This window comes from Rhamphochromis sp. 'chilingali' (genome assembly GCF_963969265.1).
Source record: "Rhamphochromis sp. 'chilingali' genome assembly, chromosome: 18".
NCBI classification, from domain to species: domain Eukaryota; kingdom Metazoa; phylum Chordata; class Actinopteri; order Cichliformes; family Cichlidae; genus Rhamphochromis; species Rhamphochromis sp. 'chilingali'.
In genome coordinates this window covers 28,040,767-28,063,949 of record NC_137945.1, presented here as the reverse complement: position 1 = coordinate 28,063,949, position 23,183 = coordinate 28,040,767, and the positions used below count along the sequence as shown (strand labels likewise).

The 23,183-nt window shown below is 42.9% G+C and overlaps 1 protein-coding gene across 3 annotated transcripts in view; it reads right to left on the bottom strand.

Annotated features, from left to right (window-relative positions):
- Positions 1 to 5,260: 5,260 nt before the first annotated feature.
- The window catches only part of nrp1a (neuropilin 1a), a 64,520-nt gene continuing 46,597 nt past the window's right edge, over positions 5,261 to 23,183 (bottom strand). Inside the window, exons 5-15 of one of the 3 annotated variants that reach the window (XM_080865837.1) lie at positions 22,947 to 23,102; positions 20,769 to 20,913; positions 16,739 to 17,070; positions 15,313 to 15,457; positions 12,190 to 12,300; positions 11,434 to 11,484; positions 9,419 to 9,562; positions 9,049 to 9,326; positions 8,870 to 8,966; positions 8,695 to 8,745; positions 5,261 to 8,595 (exon numbers count right to left, since the gene is read on the bottom strand). In XM_080865837.1, the coding sequence (XP_080721963.1) occupies positions 8,312 to 8,595; positions 8,695 to 8,745; positions 8,870 to 8,966; positions 9,049 to 9,326; positions 9,419 to 9,562; positions 11,434 to 11,484; positions 12,190 to 12,300; positions 15,313 to 15,457; positions 16,739 to 17,070; positions 20,769 to 20,913; positions 22,947 to 23,102 (1,794 nt within the window). In that variant the 3' untranslated portion in view covers positions 5,261 to 8,311. The remainder of the gene's footprint in view (positions 8,596 to 8,694; positions 8,746 to 8,869; positions 8,967 to 9,048; positions 9,327 to 9,418; positions 9,563 to 11,433; positions 11,485 to 12,189; positions 12,301 to 15,312; positions 15,458 to 16,738; positions 17,071 to 20,768; positions 20,914 to 22,946; positions 23,103 to 23,183) is intronic. The other 2 variants (XM_080865835.1, XM_080865836.1) reach the window with 2 other exon arrangements.

Sequence of the window (23,183 nt, the reverse complement as noted above, 5' to 3'; positions counted from 1 at the left end):
AAATAAAAAATGCAGCAGCATCGCGGACAATGGCACACCGAGCGTTTCCGGTTACAGCTCCTTCAACATAAAATCAAAATTCAAATCTTTTTATTTTTTTGTTTATTATCTTTATATTTTATAATTGTATATATAACAAAAATAGGAAAAAATTTCAATAACTTTTAAGTTAAAGATTTTTATAGCCCCTTTCGAGAAGGACGAAAGCTTTACAGAAGAGTAAGAATTCTCTGGTAAATGGAGATTAATGGGGAATTCCAAAAAACAAAGACGGTGGTAGAAGTCTTTAATTTTCTTTTCTTTCTTTTTTTGTTTATATGGGGTTAAAATTTTTGTAATATCTGGGGTAAAATCTAGACCTTCTTAGTACTGTATCTTAGTACTTTCTAAGATACAGATGTCCTGTTAACCATTCCAATTAAGGTTTCACTTCCTCTAATTAAAAAGTTTTCCCAATGCGTCATCAAAGTCTTTTTACGTATTCAAAAAACAAACAAACAAGCTTTGATATTTTTTGTTTTGAAGGCGCGCGCATTCGTTTAACCGTCTTAATTTTGCTCACTTGACCCTTATGTTGCCTACGTCAACGCTAGAAGACAGCCCCACTCACGCTCACACATACACAGTGTGTCGGTATAATACTAACTCAGTCCGTAACTCCAATTAAGTCCACATCTTTAATCACCATCAGCATCATCCTCATCACTATAAGGACAGTTGGCTCTGTACTTGTACCTCACTGTCCACTAACAGTTTCACACTGAAGCTAAAAAAAAGAGTAGGCTATAAAGTTTAAATACATCTGATTAATTATCTTTTACTGTTACTTTTACTTTTACTACAAAACATTTTTTAAAAATCCAGTCGTAATTTCTTCTACTCATATTTTAAATATGATAATTTTTTTAAAATGTTTTTGTTGTTAATCCAATTTAGTTATATAATAAAAAGTTATATAAAACCAATAGAAAACGAAAAATGAAAAAGAATAAAATCAAGGGTTTGCTGTAAAGTATCTATATTACTGAAAACCTGAAATTCGAGTGGACTCTTTAAAAATGTGTAATACTTTTTTTAACAACCACAAAGCTGAAATTTATTTATTTTTTTATGAAAATTCTTTTAGAGGTATTAGATGCCACAAATACAAAATGAGCCACTATCATTACTTTTTTGTATGAGTTCTAGTAAAAAAATAAATAAGTAAACTCACTCAGCTATTTATTTACTTTAAACTTTCTGATTTGTTATTTTGTGCCTGAGCACTAGTGGACACAGTGGGGGAAAGAAAGTGAGAAAAAATAAACAGTGGGCCGGAAGACCCTCAAATCCTGTTTAGCCTCCTGGGAGTGTTTACAAGAGAATGCAGCTCTCTATTTCTCACAGAAAGATCTGTTCTAGAAACTACAGCTATTTCTTTCTACTTTTTTCAGGTATTCAGCAGTAGTTTTAAAACTCAAAGTATGTTTTTTTGTATTATTACAAGGATAAACGTTGATATGACTTGTGATATGGCTCATATAAACGACATGGCTCATATCATTCCAGAGAAACAGAAATTGCTGCAGGTTCCGATTAAGTTGTGATTTTACTGATATACATCCCAAATCATACTTAAGTAAGAAAGAAGACATTGCTGAAAGGGAGCAAACATTCCCCAAAGAGGCATTTGTTTTGGATGGGCATTTGAATGCAAATCTAGACAATCCTACAGGCAGTTCCATGAGACATCCTGCAAAAAGAGACATGAGTGGATATTCCAGCAGTGATCCACTGTCTTTCCACTGAATAATAGACACCATGCTATGAAATAAACAATAAACAATAGAAGCAAAAAAACAAAACTTTAATATAGCAATTTTTGTAAATATATACATATAAAGATATAAGCTATACAGATTGTCAGTTGCTTTTCTTGCCTATGGTGCCAATAGAAATTATTGTGAGCTGTTATTATTTTCCCTGAGCTGGGAACTACAACAGATCTTAGTGTTCCCCCACTTGCCAAATCTCACTGACTGTTCTTGTTTTTCTGTTTAGGTGTGGAGGCAAAGTCAACCCCTATTTTTGTATTCTCTTGTGCTGCTGATTTTCTAAATACCAGATTCAGATTCAGGTCCTGCATGGGTGGCTGACATTTTTTTCAGATTAATATAGAAAAAACAGAAGTCCTTGTTTGTGCCCCTGACAGTTTTGTGCTTTAACTTTGGATGATCACGATCACATGAAATCTCACGCTGTGATTCTCACGCTGTGAATTAGAAATTATGGCAAATACTTTTATCTCATCCTTTCTGGAATATTGCAATTGCTTGTTCACTTGTCTCAACAAAACCTCCTCAGAATGTATGCAAGTTGTTCAGAATGCACCTGTGAGTACTGTCAGGTCACTTTCTAATTCAGATGCACTGGCTCCTCGTCAACTTCAGAGTCCACTTCAAGATTCTGGTTGTGACTTTCAGAGCTCTCTGTGGGTAAACACTGATGTACATCACTGAACCTTTACAGCCATTTGTCTCCAGCAGGTCTCTGATATCCTGCGATCAGGATATCAGAGATCTTGTGTTATACAAGAAAACTAAAGGAGACACAGATTTTCCCACAGTGACCCCTAGACTCTCCCCCACTGAGCCTTAGATCTACGGATTTGGTGGTTTCTTATAAAAAACAACTAAAGAGCCATCTTTTTAAGTAAAGTTGCTTTTGGGTAACTTTTTTAGACAATTTTTTGTGATATTTATCTTAAAAGGTGCTATATAAATAAAACTGTGCATACATTCCAGCAAAATTCACATGATAAGATCAGACTTTAGCTTTAAGAACATAAAAGCACGGCTCCATCCTGCCTTGTATGAACAATTCAAGTTGTTGCTTGTGGTGTAATGTTGTGGTTCCTTGGCACATCTTGGGCGCCTTAGTACTGAGCATCATTTAAAATGCCACATCCTACCTGAGTAGCTACTCTTGCTGATTATATCCATCCCTTTTTGGCAACAGTGTATAATCTACTAATGACAACGTGCCAGGTCACAAAGCTCAAATGATCTCAAATTGGTTTCTTGAATATAACAATGAGCTCGCTGTACTCAGGTGGCCTCCACCACCACCAGATCTCAGTCCAAGAGAGCATCTTTGGGATATGGAGGAATGAGAATTTCAGATCATGGATGTACAACGAACAGATCTGCAGCATCTCTGTGATGCTATCATATCAATATGGAACAAAAAACCTGTTCCTAATGAAGTGGATGGTGAGTTTTTGTAGCCTTTTTTTTTTTTTTTTTTTTTTTTTTTTTTACAGCCAATGGTATAAAAGTGATGGGCCGTAATAGCTGAGGTATCCTGGATAAATGCCATAGGACTTCTGTGGATTCTGGAGCCCCCCTGTGGTGGGATTTGGCTACTGCATGGACAGGGGCATAACAAATACGATTTCAAATCTAAGTTTTTTTCAGAGCTGCACTTTGAGGGCAGACGACTTCGTCATGGAAAAATAGCGAGATGACAGACACAATTTCCTCTTGTTATAGCAGGAAAGGCGCAGATAACTAACGGTTCTGTTTTATTTGGCAGTACCAGTAAAGACTGTGTAACACAGCAACTTATTGAAGTCAGCCAGTCACTCTGCGTCCGTGATAACATATCACAATGCCCACAATAAAAAACAAACAAACTGTGTATTATGTTTGCACGTATTATAACTGGCAAATCATTCCTAGTCCACTAAATCATTTGCAGACATTAAACAATATGGAAACAAAAAAGAAAAATAATGAAGCAAATACACATTTACTGTAGTGCTCTACATTAATACATTAGAGACCGTTTCATAATAATGTTCCTTTTATTTAACAAACGTGGAATATGATACAGAATAAAGAACTCAATATTACTCCACAGAGCCACCCAGTGGCAAAATATAAAACTACAAGTTTCAGATGCGAGCCTGTCCGGGACGTTACTAGTGCTGTGGTTATGCTGCTATAACTTCTTTCCTGCAAAGCTAAAAAGCCTTTACAAACTAGTAAGTCAAACATTTTCAAATTTCTAGTTGTGACAAAAAACAATGTGAGTGATTCTCCTCACAGTGCGACTGTGGCTTTGATTTTTTGGCTCCATGTTACGTTTGACCTGGAGAAAGAGATTTTTTTTTTTTACTGATATTGTAGCTACAGCACTGACTGATTCTTAATAAGTGATAAACTAATAGCCTTTTAAGGAGGTGATTCAATAATGACTTCTGCAGATTTTAATAAGAGCGACTGCACTGGTATAGAATAGAAAAGCTAAACACAAAAGGGATTTTTCATTATCCCCAAAATTAATAATTAAAGACTAATCTTTAGAATTAGTAGATAACATATTCACAAAGAAGCAGCACTTTAAAGCCTTTGGAAAAGAAGACTTTAAAACCCAAAGAAGTACTGCTAAATAAAGTATCCATATCATACACTTTCTAATTGTGGTGTATATCAAGCTACAATTCTCCATCAATCGTGCCACACAGATAAATGACTGATGATACTCTGTGTGTTAATGACTAATTAATTAATCATTAATTAATGTTGAGCATAGTTTTGCAAGATTATTAGTTTTCAGCAGTCTGAGGAGAGATAAAACAACGATGAAGTTGGGTTTGCATGCTCTAAGCTCTCATGTAGTCAATAGCGTGTGAAGGATATAGCAGCTGAAAGATGTTAGGACTCTAATTTGCTTGCTAACGATGATGAGGGTCCTGCTATGTCTTTCAAGATGTGTGTATAAGCATTCCTCAATGAGCTGCTTACATGCTGTATCTCACGCTCTAAATTGAAACTGACACTGAAACCAGAGATTTTAAAAATCTCTGTGGTGATACTTTCTGTCTCATTTCCTGGCCTGCCAAAATAAGTGGCAAAACGATATGACCCCTGTAAATTTAGAAGAAGAAAAAAATCAGTGAAAATGCAGTTTGAACTAATGATAGACCAGGATCAAAATCCAGCTGAGTGACTGATCCCAGCTCACATCAGCTTCTCATTAGTGGTCACCACCCGCCCTTTACTTTATGCCATCAGTTTCACCACTGTTAACTACTTCAGTAAGGTGGAAACTCACATTAGCAGAGTTCTGATCTGGGATCAGGAGGTTAATTTTCACCTGTCATTGCTCAGTGTCAGGCCAATCGAGCCGGTGAGTTGTTTCTCTTTTATTAAATGCAGAAAAAAAGCAAAACTCCTCAGCAAAGAAAAGTTCATCCTCCTTCGTGTGGAGACGCTTTTTTTTTTTATTGTATCTTTGGAAAGCGGTGGCAATGAGACAGAGACCAGACAAAAAAGTTCTCTTTTAACATCACTGCGTTGCCTTGATAGTGCTTTCACATCACTCTCAAGCAAAAACAACAACAACAAAAAAGATGCTGTTTCAAAGAGCTGCTTGCTTATGAAGCTGCTGGTTTAACCCTTCACAGCAGGGCCGTGGTTTGGATGTCCGACTGGAGCAGAAAAAGAAAGAAAAAAAACATTTCAAAGCCTGAATTACAACTCACAAATTCCCTTTCCAATTTTTTAAGGCCTTTGCTGTTTATTCCTTTCCCCTCCCGCCCTTAACAACAGTAAATTACAGAAGCAGTACTGAAAATAAAAATCTTAATTCCTTGTTATTGTAAAAAAAAAAGAAAGAAAGAAAGAAAGAAAATCTGCACAAAAGTCTGAATGACAGTACAAAACGAAGGGTTAATATGCCATGTAAATGTACGGGGGAGGGACATTACTGCTGGGAGGAAAAAAAATCTCTTCTGCCTTTTCAATAATGAAAACATCTCATTATTTTTACATTTCAGAATTATGTCACATAATCTGAAACTATATATATATATGCATGTATATATAAAAAGAACAGAAAAAGAAAACAGTTTTTGATTTTCTTCAGTTTCTTTTCTTTTTTTTGCAAATGAATGCTAGAAACACATAAACCTCTTAAATATATTTGTCAGTGCAACATTATTTCTTTTGAGTCCACGCTACAGTATCCTTTCTCCTTAGCTGCTGCAGCTACAGTGCTCTACAGCTGAAAGCACAGGTGGGGGAGGGGCAGGGGGCGGTGTAAAAGCTGAGGGGAGAGAGGGTCGCCCGGTCCTGAAAATAAAATGAACAAGCTGAGAACGTGTGTTCACCACGGCACAACATACAAAGCACATCCATGTAAAAAGACTCCACGCCTCCCAGGATTGATTTTTTTTTTGGATTGTTTTGACTGTGGCACAAAACCCCCCCACTGAGTTCAGGGGCCCCAGCAGCCTCGTGGAGGGGGGGGGGGGGGGGGGGGGGCACCACCACCCTGGGATTGAAGAGTTCACACCTGGGCGACGTTTTACTTCTTTTAAGCTTAAAAAGAGATAGAAAAAACAAACACGTTGCTGTTCTCTGTGAGTGTCCTGCCATAGGCTACCCCCTTTTTTTGATTTTTTCATGGGGAAGGGTGTGGAGAGGAGGGACTGTGGTCTCACGGTATTTTGTGTTGGCGAGGAACCCCTCCTCCCCCTCCAGCCCTCCAACCGTATGTATAAGGGGGCAACCATCCTTTGGTAAAGCATCCCAGACGATGCTCGATTCCCACCCCCAACCCCACCTCACCCCCACTCCAACCCACTGTACCAGCGTCCTGTCCTTTTTGACATCAGCTCTGACATCACAACATTATGGCTGCTACACGTGAAACACGTTAAAAACTCTTCACAGCCCCCCAAGAGGAGGAGGTCGGGGCGCTTGAGCTACACTACAGCATGTGGACAATACAAACTGGGCTTTTTTATTTAAAAAAAATTTTTTCATCATGAGACACATGTGTCTGGCTAAATTACTGATAGCACCATTCGTCAGTTAGTGTGTTAACCCCTCTTTTTTACAGGTTTCTACCACGAGGGGCTCGCAAAACAAAGTGCATTCAAGCTGCATTGTCCAGATAGCACTGCCTGGGTGAACAATCCACAGTGACAAGACAGTAAGGGATTTAGATAAAGCAAAGCAACGAGGATTGGTGTTTGTTTGTTTTTGCCAAATATTTGATATATTTTACCACCTCCTCTGAAATTGTCACGAGTGTGTTTAAAGTTCTGGAAAACATCACAGTGACCAGTTCAGCTCACAGCAGAGATATGGCGTGGTCATGAGTGATCAGAAGAAGAAGAGTGCTGAGAGTTCATCTCTTTTTTTTGTTTTGTTTTTGTGCGTTTGCTACCTCTCGATTCATTCATCCTTGGGGCTCTTTTTGACAAGTGGATGTTTCGGTGACAGATGGCTTGAATGCACATTGAAATCGCTGGAGCGTCAGCGAGCGGGCGAATCATGCTCAGCTGAGCGACTGAAAATGAAACACTGCACCTTCCACGAAACAGTCCAGGAGATTGTATTTACACACACGCACACGCAAAAACCCATGACAAAAGGGATACTGTAGCTTTTTTTTTCCTTTTACTTTTTACTTTCTTTAAAAAAAGGACAATAAAATATATTAAAACTTATTTACAGTGTGTGTGTTTTTGTTTTGGACAGAAAACAAACAAACAAATACAACAACAAAAAAAACCTGTGATAAACTCTTGTCCTGTTTTGCAGGTATTTCTAAGGTCATGTGCCCCTGTTTCCTGTCATTATAGCTTAAGCCAAGTACAGTAAAAAACACCGATATCAACAGAGGATTCCAACAAAAACGTATTAAAGGCACTGTCAGAACCATACATTGCCATGAATGGGACCCTTACTTTAGAGTGATAGGGGTCAAAGGGGAGGAAAGGGTACATGTCTCACGGCACACTCTGTTTGCCACGCCATGGGGCGAATCTACAGTTTTTACCGGATATGGTTCACTTAGGATGTCAATACGTCTCTTTCTAAAAGGTGAAAACAGCCGTTACCAACTGATGGTAATAATAAAAAGACGTTTCTTTTTTTTTTTCCAGAAAACGATAAATACTTTAAACATCATTAATAAATTGGTCTCAACACCAGCATCCGATTGTAAAAATGAATGAAAATCAAAATAGAAAATTAAAATATCATCTGTACATATTTTTTTTCCTGTATTTTATTTGTACACAGTGTCCCTCCCCCTTTACTGGTAGGCTCTGTTTTTTTTTTTTAACTGCAGCTCCTGAGAAAAGCATGGATCAGTCCAGACCTCCTGTTGGTTCCTGAACCTGTCCCTCGTCCAGAGATTCGAGGGCATCGGCAGCCCGTCTGCTTGCAGACAGGCGGGATTATATGCCTGCAGACAGTCTCGTGCGAGAGCCCGGCCCATCGCACACAGTCACATGAATGCGCTCTGTCCTGAATCACGCCTCCGAGTACGAGCTCTGTACGTTGAGTTTGTCTTTCTTTAGCTTGACGCCGTCCACGAGCTCAAAGTTGTAGTTCTCCAGAGCTGACAAGTTCCTGTCCGACATGCCTCCGTGTGAGCAGGCGCAGTACAAGACCACGCCGCAGATGGCCCCCAGGAAGACCCCGAGGGCAGACATGGCGATGATGGTGATCAGGATGGGGTCAAGCGTCTTTAGCATGCTGCCTTCAGGGATCTGGTTGTTATCCACAAAGTCTGGATATTCTGTGTTTTCCGGAACTAGAGAGGAAGCAAGGAGCAGAAGAGAAAAAGAAAAGTGAGAAAATAAACTATAAAAGGTTAGAATGCACAACAAACCTGATGTGTGAAAGGACTTACTGATTTCATTAATATCCTCCGGCAATATTGGCTCAGTGGGCACGTCGGGATCTTTAAAGAGAAATTCATATTAAAAGCAGAGCTAAATGACAAAATGCAGTCAGAGCTGTGTGCCAAAGTGCTGTTTTAGTTCGAAAACTGAAGGAAGTCACTGAAACTATGCACAAAGCTTCACCTTTACAGTCTAGCAGTGTGATCCCATCGAGAACCTTAATGTCATCCACAGCAATATCTCCCCAGCTCTTTCTCTCCACTAGACTTTCGATCACCACCTTGGCAAAAAAAATAAGTGAGCCTCTAGAGTGACAGCACACACACAAAAAGCACAGGTAAATTAAAAGGTGGGTCAGTTACCTGATAAGGCTTGTTGGTGCGTGGCACGAGGACACGACCTTCCCTCCAGCGGTTGCCTTGGTGGCCGCTGACTGTCCACAGTAGGACATCTGCAGGTCCCTTCTCCGTTTGCTTGCGCTGCTTGATGTGTAGTGTGCCGATGTGTGGCCCAAACATGTGGTACCAGAATGACACACAGAGGTCCGAGTCCGGGGAGCTGACCACGGGGCTGACGAGTCGAGCCACCTCTGTCTCTTGGGGGTTGGTTGCTAAGGTGTAGATGAAATTCCCCGGTTCACCTGTAATGTAAAGCCCTTGTATCAGCAACACAGAGGTAAAATGCCACATGTACTGTGTCAGATGTTGTGAGTCTATCATCTGAGGTACTTACCTGTGTGGTCCATGTTGGGTCCGATGTTGAGGGTAGGTGTGCCGCTGGACTGGATCTGCCACCTAGATCCCGTGTCCTCCGATGTCCAGCTGCAGAAGGACGGATCATTGGCTCGGCCAAAGTCGCAGGCAAACCAGAGAAAAGCTGTGTGAAGAAAGATCAAGATCATGTGTCACAGGAGAAAAAAAACCTTAATCATTCTGCTTATTACAAAAGGAGAAGCTGCCTGTAGCCCTGGGCTCTATCCGAACAATGACCGCAGGGCCTGTCATGGTATAACTACAGGCTACACTTTGGAGCTTCCTTCTCTTATTCTGCTCTGGAACAGACCACTAGAGGGCAGCAGATAACTGTGGGACATAAGCCTACAGTCCTACAGGTGGGGGTGATACAAGCAGCTAACTCATGAAGGAGAAGCAGGAGTCGGACAAAAGGTAAATTACAGTTCTGACATGAGAAAGAGTGTGAACCAATGGCACAGACCTCATGCAGTCCTTGTGTCTTGGCTGTATTTAATGATCTCTTCTAATGAATGCAACAGGGTATGTAAAGAATGCATTAAACGGGAACACTGAGAAGAGTCAAAACCCCCAATGGCAGGGACAGGAAGACAGATGCCTGGACACCGTGCCCAGTTGGGAAAGGAAACATTCATAGCAACCCGCTGCGAACTGACGATTTTAATGAGAGCAGGGACATGGGATTCGAAGACAGCTATGGTAACAGCGCCGGGGCCCCACTCCAACAATGCCATCCCCTGTGGACACACGCCGTGTCGAAGAAGCCTTCATCGAGGCCAGAAAATGTGTGGGAGCTCGGGCTTTAGTGTTTTCCAAATTAGATAAAGAAAGACTTCAAGGAACACTGGGGAAACGAGATGTTTGGGAGGCCAGCCATAGCTTTATTCTCCAACATGAAATGCCTTTAGAGATACCACTCTCTGAATGACAGAATCTATGAGCTAATATTCCCTTAAAAAATGGGAAGGATTTAACTAACTTCTGCAGGCAATGACGCTATTTACCCATTAAACACAAAGGATGGAATTCCCATCACATATCAACCACATTTCAGGGTCCAAGCCACCATTTTCCCCATAGAAACTTCATTCCCAATTAAAACGACTTTGGCTTTTTTTTCCATTATGAGGAGCCTGTGACTCACTTGGCCATTATGTATGTATATATATTTATTTCTCCATGAATGTGAGTGGAAACTATATCCCCTGAGATGCATGGTGCATGACACACACACACATTCACATGGACACACACACACAGCTTATTAACATGCATGGTTTGAGAGTCTTGAGATGAAAAGTCAAATAGATAGGCATTTACCTGTACTTCATTAGACTCATACAGACATACACACACAAAAATGTGCATAAATGCATACACACATTTGCATCTTAGAGCTACTCTAATAATATCGCTCGTGCCCCAAATCGAAGACAGACCGCAGAGCCAGCTGACTGAGAGAAAGGGGGTTGGGTGGAGCCTACGGCCCATTAGCCAAGGTCAGGCTGGGGCACTGCTTCTTGACTGCTGCCTCATCAGCCCGCTGTAGGAGACACTGGCTATGTGTGTCTGTCCATGCATGTGGGCCCCAAAGTGCACCTAACTTCCTCCAGTCATTTGCATCTGGCTTTTACAGGTCTGTGCGCGCTCTGTGTGTGTGTCAGTGTCAGCCTGGTGATTAGTGATTATGCTGAGAAGGCAGCAGCAGAGCACCAGTGCTAATCATCGGCTAGCCTTGCATCACGTAGCCTCCCTTTACCCTGTCAGCGGGAGCCTCTCAGGGCCATATCATCAGCTTTAATAACAGACACACATCAGAGGAGAGAGGCTGGCAATCATTATCTCAGGTGTGTCTCTTGATGAATTCATGAAATTAATTCAGAACAAACCATGAGCAGTTAAACATTTGCCCCGCTGTATGTTTCATCGCTCTGATGTGCAAACTTTGAAAGCACTGACCTTAAAAAATATGTATATATGGTATCTTTTGCGCACCTGGGATGGTATCCATTTCAGCAGTAGTGCTCTCTGGCATCATGTTACCACCTGTCACAATACAGAATGTTAGCACAGTTAGCCTAGGTTTGCAATGAGCTAAGTTTCATTTTAAATAAGTACCCATGCTAACTAAACTTGGCGTATCAACGCATGCCTTGTCTCTGGCTTCTTTCTTATGAATGCCTTTTTTCTGGTATTCCTAGCAGGAAGAACTTATACAATACACATGACTGAGACGGTGCCATGCTCATCATTGGAGACTGCTGGTTAATGGGGGGTGCAGGCTGAGATAGTTGACTGGTTAGAAGGAAAAGTAAGCTAGGAGTGAGTAGAGGGGGGGGGGGAGCCAGAGCAAAAAGCAAGTGAGAGATGAAATGATAGAGAACAGATGTGGGTGAATTGATTTCAGGTGCAAATGCAACAATGCTTTCTGGTGAGCGCTCAGAGCTTAAGGTAAGAAGTGGTAGACTGAAGAGGAGGAGGTGGTAGCAACGGGGGCGCAGCAAATTAGAGTTGTGTGGCTGCCAGGACACACGAGGGTGCATGCATGCTTGCCAGTGTGCAGGGTACAGTACATGGAAGACTGGGTTTGGTATCAAAATCTGACTGCGGCAGCGATGCTACAGAAGCTGTGATGGCGCAGAATCGAGGGAGACGATCGAGCGCCAGCCACAGCAAAAGCAAGGGGAAATTAGGGAAGGGAGGGTTTAGGGGAAGGGGCTGGTCGCAGTCTCATGAAGGCGATGTTAGCACCTGTCACGTCGTAGTCATCACCTGTGCCACTGTGGCAGCTCGCCTGGTCGTCATCACACTCGTCAGACGGGGTGGTGCTCGGGATTGCGGTGGTTGGCGGGAGTGTAGGAGCTGGAGAGGGAGAGAGAGGAAACAATACAGGTTAGATTACAGGTTAAACATGGAAAGTGCACTGATTTTAGCTTAAGGGATTTTTCGACTACTTAAAAAAAAAAGGTTACAGTGTTTTCCTTTGTTTTTAAGGCCAGTATCTATTGAATAGCATCGCATTTCTTTTTGTTAATTGTCTGAAATCCTTCTTTTCAAGCCTACGATTTTAAGCATATAGTTTAAACAAAAACAGAAAAGGAAAGAAAAGAAGAAGAAACAGTGAAATATATTTCTGTAAGCTCGATTGCTGTGCTCACAGTTCCATGCTGAGCGTTAGTGTAGAACTGAGCTATTAGTATCCATCCTTTCATCAAGCTGTGGAGGTGTGGGTGTATAAATAGAGCTGAAGCGAATACATGGTGCGTAAGGCTTTGAAACTAGAAGGTGGAGTAACAGGACTTGGGACTGGATATAAGCAGGGCCATTCCAGTCTATCATTATGGCCCTGCTTCACTTGGATGTGGGAAAGGCCCAAAATCCGCTCCATGGTCCAGTGCCACACAGCGGTGTGCCTTTTGGAGATTTCAGACCCAATATTTCTCAGGACTCCTTGAGGGTATCTGCACACTGAGGAACTTCCCCAACAACTACATGTCTTCTAAGGTCTTTTTTATATGCTTTCCCACTTCTGTAGGGCCGCTAATGGTGTGATAGCAAGCTAGCAGCTGACAAAGAAACATCTGCAAACAAAACAAGACTGAGCGTGTGTTTGTTGTGTTGTAAGTGTCAGGATTACAACAGAGTTGTAAAAGCAGGGTATAACTGTGTGGCGCAGACAAAATAGCCATTTGTCAGGACAAGTTTTTACACACACAGAGCTTTGGGGATTTTTTACTTTCTTCTCATCAGTCACTGCTTCACTGTGTGGAGAAGCTCAAGGTGAGAGGAAATGTGGGAGGACAGTTTTGCTTTGACGAGCGAACATTGTGTTGCATTTTCCCCCCGTCACACATAGTCTTAAAAAAGCTTGGACTTCACCGTTGTTCTGTTTTTACATGCTTTGTTTCAACTTTACAGCTCTTCCCTACACAGCTGACATGACATATATTGTTGGATGATTTTAAATTTATATCAGCCAGTATCTGCAACGAAGTATGCTTACATCTAAACTAACCCACATTCATTCATGTCACTGACATCACTTCCTGTGCTTGGAGAGTCCAAACCCTGAAGTAGGAGCACTGGAAACGATTTGCTCATTGCGCATCAGTTTGAAACTGCCAGCTTGTCTCTTGCTGGTATTTCAGGCTCAGGTTGCCTTGGTGACTCTCTGTAAATCAACAGTATTCTTCACTGTCTTTGGTAGTTTCACTTGCTTGAAAGTTTATTGTGGGTCCCGACTACAGCCTCTGGTCTCTGGTCACTATGTCACCACAAATTCCTTCCAGTTTGTATGCAGCTTTGAAACGCTATCAAAGGGTTCCAAGAACTTTTGATAGTCCTTCTTCCTGCACTGTATGGCCGCACAAAAAAGTGTATTTCCTCCAATAGTTATAGGAGCTACAAAACACTTCCTGTAGTCCAAACCTTTCATAAGTGTTTGCACTGTCTGAGGATTAAACTGGCTTCCTCAGTGCAGGCCGAGGAGAAGGAATGAGGAGAGAGGCGACAAAAGGGAGGCGAAGACAGACAGGGGCAAGCATCTTGAAAAATGTGTACAATATCTGTAGTTGTGCGTGAGAGCGATTGAGTGTGTTTGTGCATGTGTGTGAGCCAATGCTCTTGCTCGCTCTCTCTGCTAGATGAAATATGAGGCAGATCAGCTCCTGTCAGATTCAGGGTGGGGAAGGTCAGGGATGGGGTCAGCGCTGCGTCAGGGGAGCCTCTCATAGAAATGAGGATTTCGGCCTCCTGCTACGACTTGCTACACACATACACACACAAACACATTTGTACACACTAGGAGATGCACCTGCCTGTGCACTCACCCGACTGTGTACAGTTTACTGTAACCACATGTTTGGCAAGGTGATTGCGGTTGGTCTGTGTGCATAAATCTGTGCGAGTTTGTGTGTATTTGGCATTAACAGCGAAAACAAGCATTATCATCTGACTAAAGCTCCCGGTGGGAGTCCATGAGGCTTACAAGAGAATGGGCCTCCCTGAAATCCAATATGCAAATCCACTTAGGGCTAGGATGCTCCGTGTGCTTATATTGCTGAGCGTTTTTTGTGCTACATCAGCTTTGAGAGAGGCAGATAAAGAGCTGGAAAAAAATAATGGTAATTTTAAAGATAGCAAAGTGGGCGCAGTCCTTTGAAAGAAGAAAGACGTGCCGAGGTTGGGAAGAGTGCGATGAGGGCCAGGATGCAATAATCCTAGTGGGCCAGGTGGGCTTTCATTTGATCCCCTGTAGAAGTGGCTAGCTATTGGGGGCAGCTTTGATGTTACAGGGAGACAAGACAACTATCCCTTGTAAGGATAAAGAGCAGGAGCTGGACAGCTGTGGGCTCGACATAGGGAGCGCTCATGCACGTCTTTAAATAAACAGGACTGTGGCAAAGACATGACGCGCTAGCTCCTCACAGCCATGCCATTAGCTAGGATGATAGACTGCTCACCTGCGTGTGAGTCAACACACGTCAGATGTGAGCATGTAGTCTGAGAGGTCTAGGTGTGCCCACTAAGGTTATCATCACGGGGAGAAAATGAAACACAATCGAAGACAGTCTTGGCGTCAACTACGGGAGTGAAAATGTCATTTTCGTGACTAAAAACATCACTATAGCTGAAAATGTCAACTGCTCGAAGAAAGGTTTCACTCTGGGGGAGTAACTTTGCCACCACTGGTAAACACATAATTGTTGCTGGTGGAGAAATGAGCACCACGGGTGGAAATGTCACCAGCGTCAATAGAAATACTACTCTATTTCTTTTATAGTTTTGTGCATCAAAACAGAAAGGAGCATTTTAGACAGAGGACACACAATGCAATCGATTTTATTGAAAGTCCTACATGTTTTTGAGCTTTACCTTCAATCTCGCAGCCCAGCAGCTCCAGCCGCAGGCCCATCCCAGCAGGAGTGGCCCTCTCTGGGTAAATCCTGACAAAACGGGTCAGCAGAGGCTCCACGGTCCTCAGTTCAGGAGTGTCATAATTGCTGTTGCCTTCAAATATCTGGCAGGGAAAAGGGCAAGAGTGATAAAGATTAGTATTGACTGCTACAGCCCCCCAAATGCAGGTACCCTACAGCAAAATTACTCCTACGTTCTGAAAATGGATACAGAGGGTTGGTTGTTTTGGGTAGGTGGACAGATGAAAAGTAAAATAAATAAATAAGCTGACCAGATGTGTAATCTTGCTGATATCCAAAGCACAGACTAGGTGAGTGACACAGGAGTCCAGTGGCAAAGACAGCATGACTCACACCTCTGACAAGGGTAACTTTCTGCTCCTTTAACTCTTTCTCCGGTCCTCCATGTGGGAAGGTATAAACGAAGGAAAAGAGGAGGCAGTGTGGGAGAAGCAAGCCAAGAAAGAGAGAGAGGAATGACGGAAGCGGATTAATGGGTTTGATCACGTGAAGACGGCTGGTGAGCCTTAGATGCTGGGAAACTCTTAGGCAAGAGGAGAAAGGACACTAACTAGGACAGCCGGGATATGGATCCTCCTCACTACCTTCATAAATCAACCATCAGCCCATCTGGATCAGATTTATGCCCTGTCAGGGACACTTGTAATTGGGGACGAGCTGTTGCAGCTCTTCTCGGAGGTGTGTGTGCCTGCATCCGTGAGTATGCACACACTTACATACTTTGTGTGTAAGTGTGTGCATGCATCGAGCAAAGTGTTGGCAAGTATGCCTTCAGCGCAAGGCAGTGCCACTGGGAGATAAATCTCTGGTCACTTCTCGACTGTTGCCCGTTCTTTCCTCTCTCATCCCTCTGACTCCCTTTCACCCCTCCTTCCTCTCTGGAGAGGTTTCACTATCCATTGAAAGGGTTGAACGGTGTGTGTGTGTGTCATGCAGAATACAAAGCAGGAGGAGAGAACAGGGGGAAGGACTCTGAGAGACTCAAGATGCTTATCCTAATGTGATTCAAAGCACTCCTAAAATTGACTCACAATGACTGTTCAATGACTCACAACTGCCCGGCGCGTAGTCGGGTGAAAATTGACTAAATGCGTCATAATCACAATCGATGCTCTGACGTGTCTAAGAGACATTTTTAGAAGTTGGTATTCAAATCATTTTCCACAGTGCTGAAGGTAAAACCTCTGTTAAATCAAAACGTCAATTCCAATCCTTGCTCTTGAAAAAAAAAAAGTCCTGGGTGCATGAATTGAAAAATGATACAAGAGAGCTTTGATTAAGACTAATCTTCTGATTTGATAGCAGAACTGAACACATACCCAAGTATTGTTGGGCACTGTGCAAGGTAAGAGAGAAAAACCCACCTTCGGCCTGTTTGCACTGGTGTCGAGCACCATCCTCCAGTCCGAGCCATTGTTGCTGTAGCCCAGGCGGAACTTCTTCATGAACACCTTGTTTTCTCGGTGCTTCCCTCCCTGGATGATCAAGCCCCTCACTAGCTTCTCCTCGCCGAGATCCACCTGCAGCCACTCGTTAGTGAAGGGCTGTGGCTGGGGCAGCAGGGTCCATCCTGTCCTACTTGTTAGCAAGCGAGCATTCTCTGGTACCCAGCTCCGGTCTGTATGGGAGGACGCGGTGATCTGGTTGTCATTAATCAAGCCTGATACCATGCCCAGCATGCCTGAACACGGGTACTCTGAAAGGCAAATGGGAAAGCAAAAGGTGCTTAGCTTTTTGACACAAACAAAAGAAAACCTAGAGAGCGGATAGATGGAAAAATAAAACATGCGATCTGCATCCAAAGGCTTGAGGTTCAGCATCAGGCTTGCCACGGCTCTGCTTCAGTGAATTTGAGTTCATACAGGGGCATCGTCATGGATAGTCAAAGTCAAAGTGAGGACAACTATTCCCCAAACTCGTTGTGATGTTACTGTGATCTCTGCCTCTATTCTCTTTCTCTGTGTCTCTCTGCCTGCAGATCTCATGCATACTAATTCTTCTGCCTGAGGCGGTTGTCTCCAGGCAGCCAATTAAAACCCTCCTCTCTGTTGGTGTTTCCATCTCCTGCATTCTGGGAGCAGTTTTTCTTTTCATCTCTCTGCCCCTCCCTCTATAGACTCATATACACACAAAAACACATTCTCTTTGTGTTTTATCTGCTGCTGCTGCTGCACTCGTCTACCTTCTGCTCCGCAGCTGTTAACATCTGTGGGGCTGCATCTTTGAACACCTTGTTGTTTCCTGTCCAAAGTTCCAAACTTTTTTCTCCTCTTTCATTGTATTATTTTTTTTATTCTACCTCTGTGATCATCTCTAGCTTAACTTTTTGTATATTTTATGATCTTTGATTCCATCTCCAGTTTGTTTAAAAGAGAGAAAGCTGGTTTTTTTTTTTATTTTATTTTCTCAAGCCTTGTTTCCAGTGACATCCCCTTGTATAATGAAGTCGAAGGGCACCAATTCATCGCTACTGCTTGTAGAAACATCTGAATGCTTTAACCTTAAACTTTTTTTTGTCCATTTTCATGTTTTTGCCTTGATATTACACGAAAGGTGGCCAGATATAATTCCAATGAAAACTTATTGACTGTACATGGATGTAGAAATTTCTGGTTAGAACAGTCAAAACCCAGCAACAACAGTCAAAACCCAGCAAACTCTAACACTACATGTGAAAATAAAAACAAATTTGTCTCAGATAATAAGTTTTTAAAGCTCTGTCACACTGGTGGGCTGCTCTGAATTTAGGATTACTGTAATTTTTAGCTGTATGAACTGACCTAAGGAGAAAGTTATGCTTTATCTGTAGATAGACATAATTATGTTCATATTCTTTTATCAAATGTTTTGTGAAATCTGTGAAGTAATTTTGTACCATGCGAGTGATTGATAAGGACACAATAGTTCTGAACCCAAGACGGGATTGTCTTTTTGAGATGTTGTAAAAGTCATGCACAACAACTTACTTATGCTGTAAACACTGTAAAGGAGAGTGATTACACTCTCTTCCAGCTTTGCATTTACATTCTCTACTAGAGTAACTTTGCATGATTCATAATTAAAAATAATCCCAATGTTTGCTGGGCCTCAGTCCACATTATGTCTGAAACAAGCCATTTTAGCTCTCCTCTCTCTTAAAGTGAGAGGTCACCTTTACTTAAAGCTATATGTCCTTTAATTGGCTGCCCCACCCAAACAGAAGGTTGAACTGCAGCGCGATAGAGAGACTGCAGTAAATATTATATACTTCAGAAATTCTTCTTTGCATAGCTAGAAAGAATCCACAGGAGTCCACAAAACTTTTCCACGAGCTGCCACTCGAAGTCTGACACTTGTATTAGCAGCTTTTATTGGGCTTAAATCTTCCTGTGTGTCTCGTCCTATCTTTCCTCCAGCACTTAATCCCAAGACACTGAGTCAGAGACCTGTGCTAAGCAATAATATATTTACTATCTGGCTCCCACGGAGGGATAAATCCCAGCATTATTACATCTTCTGTGTCTGTATGAGACAGAGCGTGCACTGTACCGCAGCAGGAATCAATAGCGTAGCTGCGTCTGGGAAAAGTCAGCGAAAACTTGGAGAAAACAAGGCCCCGTTCAGACTTGTCTTTCTCTCTGTTTTTCTCTGTCTCCAGTTATCTAAACCGGCTCCTGTGAGAACCCGTGGGACAAATCTCTGCTCCCGCATTCTCGAAAAGGTCCAAATTGGAGCTCATGTAACAAATGCTGGCTGTGCGAATGCTCCTCGACTGTTTTATTTTTCTCCCACTTTCTTTCATCTTTGGCCAGAATCTGTTTGAGAGCGATCAGTGAGCTGGGCCCTGGCAGAGCAAAGGCATACTGAACCCCCTTTGAAGTGGGAGGATACAGAGAAAGGTACACATGTGTGATAGTGCGTGTGAGAGACACTGATCTGAGCTTAGACGCTCTGCCCGAGTGCCTGGGTCATCTGGAGCTGTTAATTGACTTCAGCTGCGATGCCATGCACGCAGCGGCACACCCAGGGGAGCAAGCACAAGGTGATACGCGGCTATGTGGGCCATGCACAGGGTTTGGGTGGAGCATCGGTGGTTTATCAGTGATATTTATACACCGCGGCATATTTACTAACAACAGGGTGGCGGATCTTGTTCATTAATGAGTAGCTGTTTAGATCGGCACGCGACCATGATGATTTAAGGGAGAACATCTTGCCGCATTCTGGGATTTTACTCCTCCTCTCCTGTGATGCCTAAGTTATGGCTTTAAAGAAAAACTGGAAGGGGAAAACTTGGAAAAAATGCAGATTTGAAAAGTCCTTTATTGGTGAGAAAAGCAGCGATGAACTTTAAGAGCACTTTAAAAGCACTAGTTACTCAAGATCTTGTATCAAGGATTTGTAACTAAGTGTAGAACGGAGTGAGTCACTGAGTTTATGCAGCCCTCAAGAGCCTCAGAGCTTCTCGTTCTCTGCTAGCATGCAGTGAAGCTGGCAGTGTCTTCAGAGCACCCAGGGGTGCTGACGTCATTCCCGAGGCCCTGTGGTGACTTCGATCCTGTGATGTGTTTATGCTCTGCGCAGCGGTCTGGTCGTGCGCCCCAAAACACACGCCCCATCTGTAACCCTGCTGTACCCACAGTGCTCTGCATATGTACCAGAGAGCTACAAAGCTCCATTAAAAGTTTTTTTTAAAAAACAACACTCGACCGGCTCACATTTAGCTGGCTGCAAATAATTCCACCCCTAATTTTAATCCTGGGCGCTCACAACATTGGAAAAAATACAAGAGGCTTACTTTCATATATTTTGTCCCTGTCCACTTCATTTGTAAGTGCAGGGGAACAAAACACACATCCAAGTGCTAATTAGAATTCAATACACATGTTCATAATCCCGCAGAGAGTCAGGCAGATGTGCTAAAAACCATACGAAAGGGAGCCGCACACACATGCACATACCACACATTAAAATAACATCAACAAAAAAAAAAGGCAAAGATGAGACAAACAAAATCAAAGCTTTAAAAGCAAAGCCAGACTAAAGAGGAGGCTGAGGAAAGATCTGCAGGAGGGATGGGCCCAAACAGAGCCCACCCGGCTTCAGCTCACTCTGCCTGCAAGCTGTTGGCTTCATATATATTGGATGAGGTACATCTAAACATGGGGAGACATAAATAGGCAATCCTCCTTCATGCACCACTTCTCTATTATGCAACAGCTTGCTTTAGCCTTAAAGGAAGCAGATAAGGAGGGAGGTGTTTGCACCAGTGAGGCCTGGATGGGAAATATCAACTAGGTTGCCGCAAGAGAGCAGAAATTCTGACTAGAGTCTGTGGTGTAAGCTGATTAGGCATATGAAAATGGAATATGGAGTCACTGTATGAATGTGTATGTGATCTCAGCAGCAACCAACCTGATATCTTACAGCCGTACACCTCGAAGCGCAGTGCGATGCCTGTTTCCCAGGTAACGGGACGTATCCGAACGAAGCGCGTCAGCGTGGGCTTGGGAAGCTTCGTCTTGGCAACGTCAGTTGGGTTGGTGTTGCCTTGGAAAACCTGTGAAAGATGCAGGAGGGAAGTAAGTTATCAATAGAATATGCTGAGCTGCTGAGATGCAGAATTTCTACGAGACGGAGACGGAATTCACTGGAGCTCAGAGATCGGCCTTCATCTGCATTAAGTTTACACAAGATGTAGCATTGGAAGGCAAGCTTTATGGCCACTTTTTTAATGAGATGGTTTAAATGTTTCCTCTTTCTCCATATGTAGCAGCCCCCACAGGCTGGGTAATGTGACTATGAAACCTGAGACGAGATATACCAGATTGGCTCAAGATGCTCTTTCACTGTCCTCTGTTTCCTGATCAGTTGGAGGTTTTACTGCAGTGTCTTGTTGAAAGGTCACAGACGTCACTGTCCCCCCCTTAGGTCTGTTGACAGTTTACTGGCATCATATGAGTAGGCTGGCCACCCAGCCAAACAACTCCCCGCAGTCCGTCACAGTTCATTCCGGGTAATTGAATCACAGCAGTGACCACATGACCTCCTGACCTCCGTGACTTAGCGGCAATGAGGCAAAGAGGAACCCAGCTGAAGTAAGCAGGATGGAAAAGAGATAGAAAGGCAGTAAGTTTGGTAGTTTGGCTAATCAACTCTAAAGTAAAAAACTAAGAGTAGTTCATGCAGCTGTGTCCAACTGCTTGCCATGCACTCCTTGAGTACAGGGACATCACTAAGGGGAACCTGTAAGAAAACCTTCCACTCTCTCAAAAGTCATGCTGAGTCTCCACTCGCTAACTGTAAAGTGGCTTTTTCCGGAGCTGCGCTAAGATGCCAAACTGCAGTCTCAGCATGTACCAAATGGTGCCCCTCTGCACAAAAGCACTTTAGAGCCTGGAAAACGCAGGCTGAGTTTACCACGGTACCTTTAAGCTGCCACTTTATAGAAGTGACAGTGAACTTTGGAGAGGGCTTGGGGGACATGTACACAGCAGCACAAACAATCGTTCTTGGATGCTCTGTTGCCTTTGAAAACGTCTTGATATGAGTGGTAGCCTCACACTCTTGATTGGAAATTGTGGTATTTACATGGACACACACATTCTTCCCTTGCCCTCTGGACACCCACAGAGAGGCTTCCAGATGGACAAAAACCTGTTTGACAGGCTGATCTGCAATCAGTGGTCATCGCCTGTCTCACTCCGGTCAAGCATACTATCCCTCTCTTCCTTCATTTTCTTGTCCCTCTCTGCCAGCTGCTCAAACACGACAACCATCGCTCCCGCTCCTCTTTATCTCTTGTCTGTCAAGTCTTTGTTTTTCCCTGCTTCTTAAATGAAAAATTGACAGGTCCCTGACATAAAACAGAGGCAACATTCCAGCACGGTCCTCCTTGCAGGGACTTTATTGCCGTCGTTTTTGCTGTAAATGTCATGCGCTTACACGGAGAGTGGGTATATTACCCTACTGATTTAAAGTGTATAATTACATGTTGGGAGAATGTGGTTTAAGTACATACAGCCCGGTATTTCCCCTTTAGTTGAGTTCGTAAGCAACTTTGAAAAGACTGCAATTTAAATCAGCTAGATGTGCTGTTTGGACGGGATATTCCAAGTGTAGCACATGTGCATGGGTGGTTTTTCATGACACAGTCACTGGTCAAGGAGGAGTGAACGTCAGCTATTTTGATGATTTAGTTTCTTCCAAAACAGTCTTATGAAGAGCTACAGCCAAAGCATCTAGAAACACTATCAGAAAGTGAGCACAACATTAGTTCAGACAGGTCATGGAGTTAAGCTTAGTTGTAATCCCAGCCTGTAGGACACGCTATTAAAGCTTCTTTAACGAGGGCATAGTTGCAGCAGTTGTGGAAGCTGACCATAAACCTCCTTCACCTCGGCTCCTTCTTTCATGCTGCATCTGAACTGATCAATCTCACATTGTGATCACTGGTGCCTGAACTGCTCTGGGTTCTGTTCATTTATCTGAATAAATAAAGCTTTTTCACTGCAAAAATAGTTCATAACACAGAGGTGGTGCCGGTACACCACTCGTGGCTCAAAATAAACTTTTAATTCTTGAGGAATATACCTTCTGTTTGGAGCCTTCTTTCAAAGTGATCCAGTCCTCTCCATTAGAGCTGACATCCACTTTGTAGGACTTGACAAAGTAAACCCTCTGGGTCTCCTGGGAAATGGCGCCCTGGGTGCCGATGGCCGAGACGAACCGCAGGAACCCAAGGTCCACCTGAAAAGGGTGAAGAGAGGAGAGACAAGTTTACAGTGAGTTTGCCCATCACTTTACTTTCTCCTTTAGTGTTTCGCTGAT